This window comes from Callithrix jacchus, chromosome 3 (assembly GCF_049354715.1).
Source record: "Callithrix jacchus isolate 240 chromosome 3, calJac240_pri, whole genome shotgun sequence".
NCBI lineage: Eukaryota > Metazoa > Chordata > Mammalia > Primates > Cebidae > Callithrix > Callithrix jacchus.
This window is the reverse complement of record NC_133504.1, coordinates 50484352-50496920: the sequence shown is the minus strand read 5'-3', so window position 1 is coordinate 50496920 and position 12569 is coordinate 50484352. Positions and strand designations below refer to the sequence as shown.

At 37.8% G+C, this 12569-nt stretch overlaps 1 protein-coding gene across 13 annotated transcripts in view; it reads right to left on the bottom strand.

Moving 5' to 3' along the window:
* Window positions 1-12569, bottom strand: part of SLC10A7 (solute carrier family 10 member 7) — a 291318-nt gene that overhangs the window by 244088 nt on the left and 34661 nt on the right. The window contains exon 5 of one of the 13 annotated variants that reach the window (XM_035292874.3): window positions 2914-6160. The exons of the other annotated variants lie outside the window; for them this stretch is intronic. Within the exon in view, the coding sequence (XP_035148765.1) occupies window positions 5999-6160 (162 nt within the window). The 3' untranslated portion in view covers window positions 2914-5998. Of the gene's footprint in view, window positions 1-2913; window positions 6161-12569 lie in introns of those variants that run through there. 13 annotated transcript variants of the gene reach the window in all.

Genomic DNA, 12569 nt, shown 5'->3' with positions numbered 1-12569 from the left:
TTACCATAATAACCAAAGGAGAGCATGACAGAACAGCAAATGAACAGCAGAAATCATGGAAAGTGCAGAAACCTGAGATGGCTGCACAGAGAAGGGAAGGAAACCTCAGGTCTCCTGTACACTGGAGTACTAGAGTAGCATTCTCCCAACCCCAGAGGTGACAAAGCATCCTGCCCCCCAGGGATGCCAATCCTCCAGCACACCAGAGCAGTTGTACCTCTTGGTACTACATCTGATGTGGCACCCCACCCTCAAGAGTATAGAGGCTCTCCTGACTCCTGTACCCACACTTTCTGGAGATAAGCAGATAGAGTAATTCCCATCCCAATGATTCAGAGCCTTGGGTAAGCCATGGCTCCCCAGGCCAAACAGGCACAGTGCCATACCTACCTGGAACAAAATGAGTCCCCCACAGTCCAAGCTGCTGAAGCACCCCATCATTCCAGAGAGTAATGTCATTGCTGCACTGCAACATGCCCCACAAGCCAAAGTGGCATCTTACCATTCCTGGGTCCTTGCTGCTGCTGCTGCTGCTACACTTGGTGTCACAGAACCTGGGCTATGGTCATGTTCCACCATTTCGAGGTCCACAGTCACCTCATCCCCCAGAGCCTGAGTTGCCACTGTGCCCTAGTGGCTCCAGGTCCCAAATTGCAGCTGTGCTCTGTTCCCTGGGCCTGAGCCTCTGGAGCACCCTTTCTTCCCAAGAGTTATGCAAGTACTATGCCCTGCTCCGCAGGGGCAGTACTGTAACTGCATCTCAGCCCAGGGTTTGGGCTGCTAGGGTATGCTACAGAGCAACGGACCCCAGCCTAGTGGGAGAACTGCATCCAATCATGCCTTGGAGAATGAACCTGTGCCTCAAGTCCCAGGTGCTATAGTAATCTCAAAAGATCCTGAGTCCAAGAACCTGGATCCACAGCTGCCCTCAGCACTTGTGCCATGAATACCAATGCTGCTGTGGCTGCCTGTGAGCTATGCAGACCCAACACCCAAAGAGATCCTCTCAGCTAAGACTAAAAACAAAAACAGAAAAATCCCTAAAGCCTTTGCCCTAACAAGCTGTGAAACCCTGCTACTGCCATGAACTCCTGCAGCATAGACCATAGAGGCATCTGCAACCATTACTAATATTGATCACAGCTACAGAAGCTGCACAAAGATTTCAGCACTGCACCAATACAAAACTAGAGCCTCTATAATCTGACCAACTAGCACCTTTAGGCTCATCTTCAGGGACAAGTCTTCCCCAATGAAAGCCACTCTATAAAGTGTGGAAGAGGTGATTGCACCATCAGATGCATGGACATCAATGCAAAAACACAAGGCACATGAAAAAGAAAGGAAGAATGATACAACCAAAGGAACTAAATAATTCTCTAGCAATTGATGCAACAGAAAGAGAAATTTACTAATTATCTGAAGAGGAATTTTAAAATAATGATCTTAAGAAACTCAGCAAGATATAAGGGAATACAAACGGACAATTTAATGAAATCAGGAAAATAATTCATTATCTGAATAACAAATTCATAAAGAAACAGATATAAAAAGTAAAGAAATCTTGAAGCTGAAGACTTCAATCAATAAAATAAAAAATGAACTATAGAGCCTCAATAGCAGACTACATTGAGCAGAAGAAATAATCTGTGAAGTTGAAGAAAGAACTTTAGAAGTTAGTCAGTAGAAAAAATAAGATAAAAAGGAAAAAGACTGAAGACAGCCTATGGGACTCATGGGATGCCACTAAGCAAAGAGATTTTTGGCATTATGGGAATTCCAGAGGAGAAGAAACAGAGAATGCTAAAAACTTTCCAACCCTTGGGAGAGATACAGATATCTAAATCTACGAAGCTCAAAGTTCCCAAATTGACTGAATCCACAGAAAACTTCTCCCAGGGGCATTATAATCAAACTGTCAAAAGTCAAAGACAAAAACAAAACCTTAAAAGCAGCAAAAGTTAAGTCACACATAAGGGAGTCCCCATTTGACTATCAGTAGATTTCTCAGGAGAAACCGTATAGGCCAACAGAGAGTGGAATGATATATTCAAAGTACTGAAAGAAAAAAAGCTGACAACCAAGAATACTGTATCCCCAAAGCTGTCTTTTCAAAAAGGAAGGAGAAAGTTTTTCATAGACAAGCAAAAGCTAAGGGAATTCATTACCACTAGACCTGTCTTACAAGAAATGCTAAAAAGAGTTTCTCAAGTGGAAATGAAATAATTACTATCATGAATACATATGAAAATATAAAACTTCCCAGTAGAGGTAAATATAGAAACAAATCTAGAATACTCCAACACTGTAGTGATGCTGTGCAAATCATACATATTTCTAGTATGAAGGATGAAGGTTAAAAGTCAAAAGGGTAAAAATTAACTAAAGCTATAATAAGATGTTAAGGAATACACAGTATTAGAAGATGTAAATTTTGAGACTAAAAACATAAATAGGTAAATGGCTAAAGTTCTTGTATGTGACAGAAGTTAAATTGTTATTAACTTATAACAGTATTTTATAAAATGTTTTATCTAAACCTCATGGTAACTATACACACACAAAAAAACCCTACATCATATATACAACAATAAAGAGAAAGAAATCAAAGTATAGTAACACAGAAAATGATCAAATCACAAAGGAAGACAAGAGAGGAAGAAAGGAACAAAGAACAAAACAAGCAGAAAACAAGTAACAAAAGGTAATAGTAAATCCTTACCTATCTCTAATAACCTTGAATGTAAATGGATTAAATTCTCTAATTAAAAAGACATAGAGAGATGATTGTATTTAAAAAAAAAAAACAGATCCAGCTATAAGCTTTCTACAAGAGATATACATGAGCTTTAAGAAGACATATAAGCTGAAAGTGAAATGATAGAAGATATTCCATATAAATGGTAACCAAAAAAGAGCAGGGGTAGCTATACTTATATCTGATAAAATAGACTTTGAGTCAAAAACTGTTCAAAGAGACAAAGAAGGTTATTATTAAATGATAAAAGGGCCAATTCATCAAGAGGATATGACCACAGTAAATATTTATGTACCCAACACAGGAGCCTCTAAATACATAAAGCAAGAATCAATTAATATGAAGGGAGAAATAGATAACAATTCAATAACAGTAATGAACTTCAATACCCACTTTTAATAATGAAAAAAAATCAGGCGAAGGGTAGGGGCTCACACATGTAATTCTAACATTTTGGGAGGCCAAGGCAGGAGGATTGCTTAAGGCCAGGAGCTTAAGAACAGCTTGGGCAACATAGTGATACCTTGTTTCTACAAAAATATTTTTTTAAATTAGCAAGGCATGGTGGCATGTGTCTATAGTTCCAGCTACTCAGGAGGCTGAGGCAGCAGGGCTGCTTGAGCCCAGGAGCTCAAGGCTACAGTGAACTATCATCCTGCCACTGCACTCCAGCCTAGGTGATAGGCTATAGGTCTATCAAACATAAAAAGAACAACATTGCATAATCTCATATGTGAAATCTAAAATTTTTTTAAAAATTCAAACATATAGAGAACAAAATGATGGTTACTGCGGAAAGGACAAAGGAAGAAATGGGGAGATGTAGGTCAGTGGATACAAAGTAACAGATATTTATGGTTTAAAAAAAAGTCTAGAAATCTAATGTACATATGAAGACAACAGGTAATAAAATTGTCCCAGATATGGGATTTATGCTATTGTAGGTAAGTATGTTTTTTATTAAATAAAAGGGAAACAAAGTTATCCCTATTACTGCTATCAGACTAGCATAAATCAGATAAGAGTGGGAGTTATTGAGAGGTCATCAAGATGAAAATAAGAAATTTTAAATTAGATCAATTTGAGAAAATCAAGCCCAATTTAAAAGATAGATACAGAAAATAATTTTCTTGCAACAAATTTATTTTATTTCCTTAAATATGAATTGAGTACTTAATAATAATACAGGCAGATCCTACCTACCAATGAGTTAACATTCTGTCTTGCCTTAGACAGAGTCAAATGTCGGGACCAGAACATAGCATATAAAGTTAATGATTTTCTACCATCCCACCTCATTGCTTTTACCCACTGGGGAAAAAAATGTAGGAAAAGAAGCAAAACAGTAAAACTTAGGATGACCAAACCAATTTCCTATTGTGTCTGTCTCCCATATCAAATGGAGAATTATTTGTACAGAGTCACACAGAAGGGAGTTAAAGAAGATTATCTTATTTGACTGTGACTATAGATTTCTGAGTTATAGATATAGCCACTCTCTGCTGACCATTTATCTCCTTGGCTTTTACAATATCCAAATCAAGCTGTAGTAATTCATTTTGAGGGGACTCTGGAAGGAGGACTTTAAAGAGTAGGTAGCCACCTAGCAGAAAGTCCCAAAGGGGCATGACAGCAGCAGCAAGCTTTGGAATGGAGCTTGTGGTCACAGTAAAATTAGGTCACATAGTTTGGAAGAAACTTCCTAACACCTTGGTGTTGAGGACAGAATTCCTTAGGGAGTCCCAGTGGACCCTGGGAATGCCTACTATACAAAGAGCTGGTGTTCAAGGTAATCTCCTGTCCTAAATGATCTTCAGAGAGTATTTATTACTGCCAGAGCAGATAGTCCAACTACGACGGCTTCTGGAAGAAGACACAGTATCAGGAAAGCACATATAAGTCCAGGTTCAAGATTTGGAAATCCAAGAGAAAGTCCCACTCTGGGCTGAAAAACAGTTATACCCAGAGAAAGAGACTATGATGATGACAGCAATCAGGATGGTGACAATAACACAAGGGCCAGCAGACCACGCAGGGTCCTTCTAAAGAGTCTAGCAAGGTGAAGACCTGGTTGGTTAAAGAATTAAAATTCACCAGAATAGATAAGGAGTGACAATGATGAACGAAAAGGAGAGAAAAGGCAGGAGAGAGCAGGCAAGAAGCTCAGAAGAGAGAGGTATGAATTTTAAAAATAGAGATTTTTTAAAAATGAAGATTTTAAAAATCAAAGTAAAAGTAGACTATTAATGGCATTTTTTTCTTCCCAGCCTTATGAAGTAAAACAATGTGTGAAGCAACTTAAGAAAAAGAGAAAATACTAAATCTTTTTTCAGGTATCGTGATAAAACTATGGTTTTCTAAACTAAGGTGAAACGTATCACATTTAACTCGTAACTTCCAAAGTAACAACACAACATTCAATAAGACAATTCAATACTCAACTAGAAACTGTGGGTCATTCAAATAAGCTCTTGAGAGCAAGGATTAATTTATTACCAATTAACCACGTTCAATAGACTTTCCAGTTATAATTTATTAAATCTAGCCTTTTAATAGCAATAACATAGTGTTATTTCAAAAATGTTTTGAAAATAATGTTTTGTAATTTATAAAACATGTTCACACACATTAATTTAATTATTTAACAAGCTATCTTTAACAAGCAACATATTTATTGCCAGGAAATATGTTATATGACCTAGTCAATAATGTGAATTCAGGGGAGAAAGTAGGTATATACCAATAAGGTTTCTAACATTGCAGTTAATTGTTTTCCCTGTTATCTAAACAAATAAATTTTGAAAAAAATTTGTGTATGGTGTCTTGCAGTTCCAGATACCACTTTTAACATTTGTTAGAATGGGATATATTTGTGGCTGTTTTCCTGGGTGGGATTGGCTTCCTGGTAGAGTTTGGGTTCATGGTACCAAAATAAATTCAGGACAAAAGTTATTTTATGTTTGAGGTGTACAGGAAAGCCTCGGCTTTGCTTTCACCTTCTCATCCTACAAGGAATAGGAGTTACTGAGATGAACAGGGAGAATCCCCTGTGTCTAGGGAAATGGTAGTCTTCTCTTTTAACTCTACAACTGCCAGTGATGCAGGACACACAGGCTTAGCCTGTGCCCCTGGCCCATCCATATCAACCAGTGTTTGGTTATCCATTTAGATGTCATTATTATGGGGCACAGCAATGCAATAATTCTGCCACCAACTCACCATAAGGAAGCAACGTTTTAGTCAAATTGTCAGCCAAACTGCAATTGCTTCCTCAGCCAGCTTGCTCTCCCGCTCCCAATGCAGGTAATCCTCTTCCATTGACCAGGCCCCCGGAACAGAATTCATAAGCAGAACCTCCTCCACTAGACCCATTCTCTTGTATTTTTCAGCCGGTTTGGGTACCTTCACCACACAAGAGAGGCTTTTCAAAAATAATGGCCTAGCCACTGTTAGAGAACTTGAAAACCTATCACTTCCAAGAGCCAACTTTCCAGTCAGGACCCGTGGGCCTGACTCAAGCTCCAGACACCTCCCTGCCCTCTCCTTACCTGACTTGCTCTTTTACACTCACATGTTGTTTATGTTTCCGTCAATTCCCCCCCTCCCCGCATTTCATTACCAACCTCTGTGAAAACAAATCAGGTTTCGGCTTCCTTGTACCCTAGAGCTCCCTACTTCTCAGAATATTAACTCAGTGCTCTATAAAGTACAAGTGCTCAATAAGTTGTTTTCAGCTAATAGTACACGAACAATCACCCCTCAGAAAAATATCAAGCCATCCAACTTTCATGAGGAGCCAATATAAGATCTAGATCTTACACAGTTGATTTCTGGCTCTTTGTTGTTTTGCTTGAAATAATGCACAATAGGATGAAAGTATCCTGAAGAAGGAATCCATGACTTCCCACCTGTGGGATTTTAGACAAGTCATCTCACCTCTCAATCCATATTTTCCCAACTACAAAATCATAATAATATAAAACCAGTCCTATGTACTTCATACAATTGTATGGACGTTAAAGATAGAAAAACGTAGGCCGGATATGGCAGCTCACCCCTGTAATCTCAGCATTTTAGGAGGCTGAGGTAGGAGGACTGTTTGAGCCCAGGAGGTGGAGACCAGCCTGAGCAACACAGTGAGACACTTTTTCTACAAATATTTTTTTTAAAGTAGACAGGCATAGTTGTGCCTGCCTTGAGTCCCAGCTGCTCAGGAGGCTGAGGTAGGAGGATTGCTACAGCCCAGGTATTCGAGATCAGTCTGGGAAACAAAATGGAAATCTGCCTCTACAAAAATGTTTTTTAAAGGTACTCAAACATGGTGGCACACTCCTGTAATCCCAGCTACTCATGACAGTGAGGCAGAAGGACTGCTTGAGCCTGGGAGGTCAAGGCTACAGCGAGCCATGATCATACCACTGTACTTCTGCCTTGCTGACAGAGTGAGACCCTGCCCCAAAAGAAAAAATAAATAAAAATATAGGTAAAAGCATTTCATAAGATATGCACAACAATTTTATTTACCGTAATAGGAGATGATCTGAAGAAGTATACTCAAATATATTTGAATTCTATATATACACTGAAACTTACATGGAGAAATCACCACTTATTTTAAATAAGGAAAAGAAATATACTTCATCATTTGTTTGGAAAAAAATATTTACTGAGCATCTCTTAATGTCTTCTGATGTTCAAATCATTTTCCCCACATGAGATATTTACCTGACTAGATGATTTCAGATCATCCAAAGTTAAGGAGGGGGGGGAAAAAACACTAAAAGTCTCATTCAGCTACTAAGATTTCTGTGTTTGTTTTTCATCACTTAATAGATTTTAAAAATGCACAATTAGCCCTTTAGGAGTCTTTTATTTTCTTCCAGGCCAGATCAATCCTATAGAAGTCTTTTATTTCCTTCTAAGCATTTGAAGTCTTATTTCCTTCCAGGCATTATGCCAGCTATTTTGGGGGTTGCTACCACAGGCTGTGGCTGTTAAAGCTTAGACAAAGCAGAATAGGCGTGAATAACTGAGAGAAGCAAAAATGCCACAAGATATAACCTATTAGGTATCTTGATTTTTCTATAAAAGTTTAATATAGGACAAAGTTTAACTAAATATGAATTACTGCCTTAATAATACATATTTAAATCAGTACACTTTTAAAGCTAGACAAATTTCTTCAGAAATATTAATTTATTCAAATATTTTCCTGTGCCCCTGATATTTGCCAAATACTGCACTAGATACAGAGGATACAACTGTGAATAAGAAACACACATTCCCTGCCATCTAATGAAAGTTTCAATAAGATACACAGCCATTTTTAATAGTCTGTGCCAAATGTGCCTTGATGGGGTGGTACCACAGGGCCCTACTACAGAAAAGGGGAAAACTTCCTGAAAGAAGGCTTCCAGTATCAATACACCCATAACTTCTTAGGAATCACTAATCTGAACACAGCCTTTATTTGTTTCTACATAAGTGGTTCCCGCACTAAGCCTTCTGTGGACTGAGGCAGTCTGTTCTACCTCCAGCGTTAACAGAGAAAAGCAGAGAAGGGAGGGTGAGGAGCACAGGCATTGAAGCCAGAGTGCCTGAGTTGATATCTTCACTCTTCCTTGTTTGTGCTCTGTAGACAAGTTGCCTAATCTCTTTTTGTGTCAGTTTTCTCATCTGCAAATGGGGATAGTAATACCTGTCTCAAAAAAGTAACGAAATTAAAATACGTAAAGCACTGAGAACAAGAACTGACACATTGCACGCACTGGCTAATCTTACTATTTTGATGGCAATAGCTTATTGTGATTGTGGTCATCCCTTACTGTGCAAGGAGTAGCAGCTCACTAAATCCACGCAGGGCAAAGAAACTGCCCACAGCTTAAAAGTCCCTCCTAGAATTGTGCATCAGAACAGTCCTGAGTTATTCCATCCTTCTGCTGTACTGTTTTTTCCCTTCTGGATCAGAAATCAGAAAAGTGCTAACATTCCTTCACATCTCTAAGAGGCTTTGTAAAACCTGAGACTAGGCTTTTCCCACTCAACAGTAAAAGACTCCTCTACTTAGCAAACAAGCTTCTAATTTAATTAACAGCTTTCCTCCTTCTCTACTGGTCCCTTTATTATCAATTGAGCCTGAAGTTGTAAAACTTTATTGACCACAGGCAAACTGTTTCTTAAAGTAGGCTCTTTTTTTTTTAGCCTCTGATTTTTTCAATATTTTATTTTTTATTAACAAATAATTTTACATATTCATGGGGTACATATTTTGATATGTACAATGTATAATAAGCAGATAAGGGTAATTAGGATGTCCATCATCTCATTTATTTATTTATTTATTTATTATCTTTGATATGTTTTCAAACACAATTTGAAAATAAATTTTTTTTCAAGGGAGCTACATAATTCCTCCAACAAAACTTCTGTATTTTTTTTTGTTATCTACAAAAAGATGACAGTAAGCCAAAAGAATTCATGTCTCCCTTTATAGACTGACTGAGCATGATAGATTATTTTTAAATTACACTGCCAGTTCTCATTTCTCATGCCAAAATGTGACTATGTAGCCTACCCTTAAGAGCAAGTATGCAAACACTACAAAATAGTTGGCAATTAAATAATAATAGGGAACCAGAAATATCTAACTTCAAAGGAACAAAAAGAACACATACATGCCAACAAGTTGATTGCACAAATGCAATGAGTATTCATGATGGCTTATTTTGACAGACTCACCTCAAATGAGAGTTAGGTATAATCGGTCTAATGGATTACTAGAGGGCCACAAAAGTCCAAAGCATTTTTTGTAGAATATCATCATTCATTTAAACAAAGATTAGTGTAAATAACCATAAATAAATATTTTATCTCATGTTGTTAGTTTCCCAGGCTGTTTGTCAGAGTTAAATTACCATGGTTTGCCTATTTGATAGAAGGTGTACCGTTTTCAAACCAGTGTAAACTTTTGGCAACTGTAATGAGACTGAACTTCATCATAACATCTTCTCAGGGTCCATATTTGAAGAATCAGTAAATGAGAAACACTTAAGAATAAACTCTAAATAATTCCCACAATAGGCTCTCCTAACTGGAACTAATATTTAATTCTATTCCCTCTTTATTTTAGTACAGTAAATACATGAAAGGATCCTGGAAAGAGAGATGGAGAACCTACAGTTGTGGATATTACTTCAACCGCGATATGACTAGGAGGAAACTGGATCATTCTCCAGCTTCCCCAAGACTTTTTTTTTTTTTTGCCATTTTTATTAAGGCTACTCCTACACTGCATTAAAAAGATACAAAGGAAAAGTAGTTCCCACAAAGAAAATTCAGATTGGGGAGCCAAATATATGCAAAAAATATATATGATTAAGGGTGAGTGTCACACAGAAGTACAAACAAAGTATTATGAAAAGAAGAAAAAACTAATTCTGACTGGCATCTACAACAGCTTTTTGAGAGGAAAACTATATTTGAGCTGGGCCTTGACTGTTGGGAAAGGCTTCAGCAACCAAATATGGGGGATGAGAAGGTCTTTATTATAGGAGCTGACACAGATTAGGTGAGCTGACCACAAGCAGCAGCAGAATGCAGCAGAATTCAGCAGAAGACAAAGTCCTTGAAATAGCCTGGAGACCAACACCAAAGGAACTGTCAGTAACAGGTGTCCAGAAATCCCCCGGAACATATGCTAAAGGCAAAAAAGTTCGTCAAGAGAAACAAAGGAGCTGACTCAAGAGGAAATATGAATGGCAAATATACTTTAGAGTTTAGGATAACGTTTTTCAAGCTCTGGTCACAAAATCAATTTAGTGAATAATGATTGGCATTATTTTTCCAAAATTGGAGAGAAGGAAAGGAAGAGAAGAAAAGAAAAAAGGTGGAGGGACGTGGGAGAAAAGGGGAGGGAAAGAAAGAAGAAAGAGTGATTACACACAGAGTAGCTATATTTTGGAAAACTTTTCAGTTTCTACCTGTTCATTGTATGGAAAGGAAGGGAAGGAAGGAAGGAAGGAAGGAAGGAAGGAAGGAAGGAAGGAAGGAAGGAAGGAAGGAAGGGAGGGAGGGAGGGAGGGAGGGAGGGAGGGAGGGAGATGGAGGGAGGGGAGGGGAGGGAAGGAGGGAGAGAGGGAGGGAGGGAGGGAGGGAGGGAGGAAGGAAGGAAGGAAGGAAGGAAGGAAGGAAGGAAGGAAGGAAGGAAGGAAGGAAGGAAAAGAAGACCAGTCAGCCTTCATTCAGACGGACCTGCAAGGCCAATATCTTGACACTTGATTAGAATGCAGCTCAGCCCACTCAATATATTCAAACCATTTGTTTGTATCCAAGTGTTCTTGGCCATGAATCATATGCTTGAAAATCTCATTGCACTAAGCAGGATATTAGATACTTAGAAAGACATAACCTGATGACTTGATAATGTAAGTAAAGTTTAACAGAATCAGTTCTAAAGTTTGTAGCAATGCAATACAGATTAAACCTGACTCCTTTGGCCTATACACGGTCCATAAATATATATATATATATATATATTTTTTTTTTTTTTTTGAGATACGATCTCACTCTTTCACCCAGGCGGGAATGTGTTGGCAGTATCTTGGCTCACTACAACCTCCACCTCCCCAATACAACCGATCTTCCCACTTCAAGCTCCCAAGAAGTTGGAACCACAGGCGCACACCACTATGCTTAGCTAAATGTTTTTGTATTTTCTTGGAGAGATGAGGTTTCCCCATGTCACCCAGGCTGGTCTGGAACTCCTGAGCGGAAGCAATCCACGCGTCTTGGCCTCCCAAAATGCTGGGATTACAGGTGTGGGCCACCACGCCCAGCTAGCCATGTTCTTAATAAACAGTCTGATAGATGCTAAACATCTTAATATAAAAAGAGAATTAGTTGAGAAAGCATCAAGATCTACATTTAATGCAATAAAAATAGATCATATTTCACCAAAAAGCAAACAGTTGAAAGTGACAGAATATCTCCTCTCATTTACATGGGTCTAATGTTTTTGTCCCAAAAATATTTTCATCTAAAACAACTATGCCTACATCCAATTGATTAAAAAGCTGAAGAAAAGACTATCCAAGATCACAGAGCTAGTTAGGGATGGAGCCAAAAGAAGAAGTCTTCTGAGGTTTAATTTATTGATATTTTCATAACTCCATGATTTAGTAAATATTGAGAATATATCTTCTATTTTCAAGAATAACAACTTCATAAAAATACACAAATACTTGTGTAACTAGTATGTGGTTGGTGCACAAATAAGCTACAGAACTGGAAAAAGGCACATGCCCAGAATTTGAAAATAAAGGTAAAAATAATCAAATTCTCTATAATAAGATGCAAAAATATAAACATTAAATAGATTAGATTAGCTAAAAGAAAAGTTAGAAGTGTGTTATTGTTTAGATTAGTGCCTCTCTAAAAAGGAAGTCTAATATTTAAAATATAACTAATCAGAATAAACCAAATTATCAAAAAATGTTTTGCTAGTCATCATACATGCAGATATTCTGATACTGAAGAAGGAGAATTAGGTTGATAACACATTTTTAATGTTTATATAGAACTGTTTAAGAGAGATACGATACCTGATTGTTTTTGTAGCTTTTGTTTTGTTTTGTTTTTTGCAGTTTATTAGAATGGAGCTGGGATGCTTTTCTAGACTTTACTGTTTCAGAGAAACATCCTATAAATCTGTTCAGTGCCCTTTATCTAGTTCTAAACTCTCAAAGTAATCTTTTAATTACTAATTTGGCTCCCCACACTCTTTAATTCCCAAAGGGGCTATCTTGGGGATATC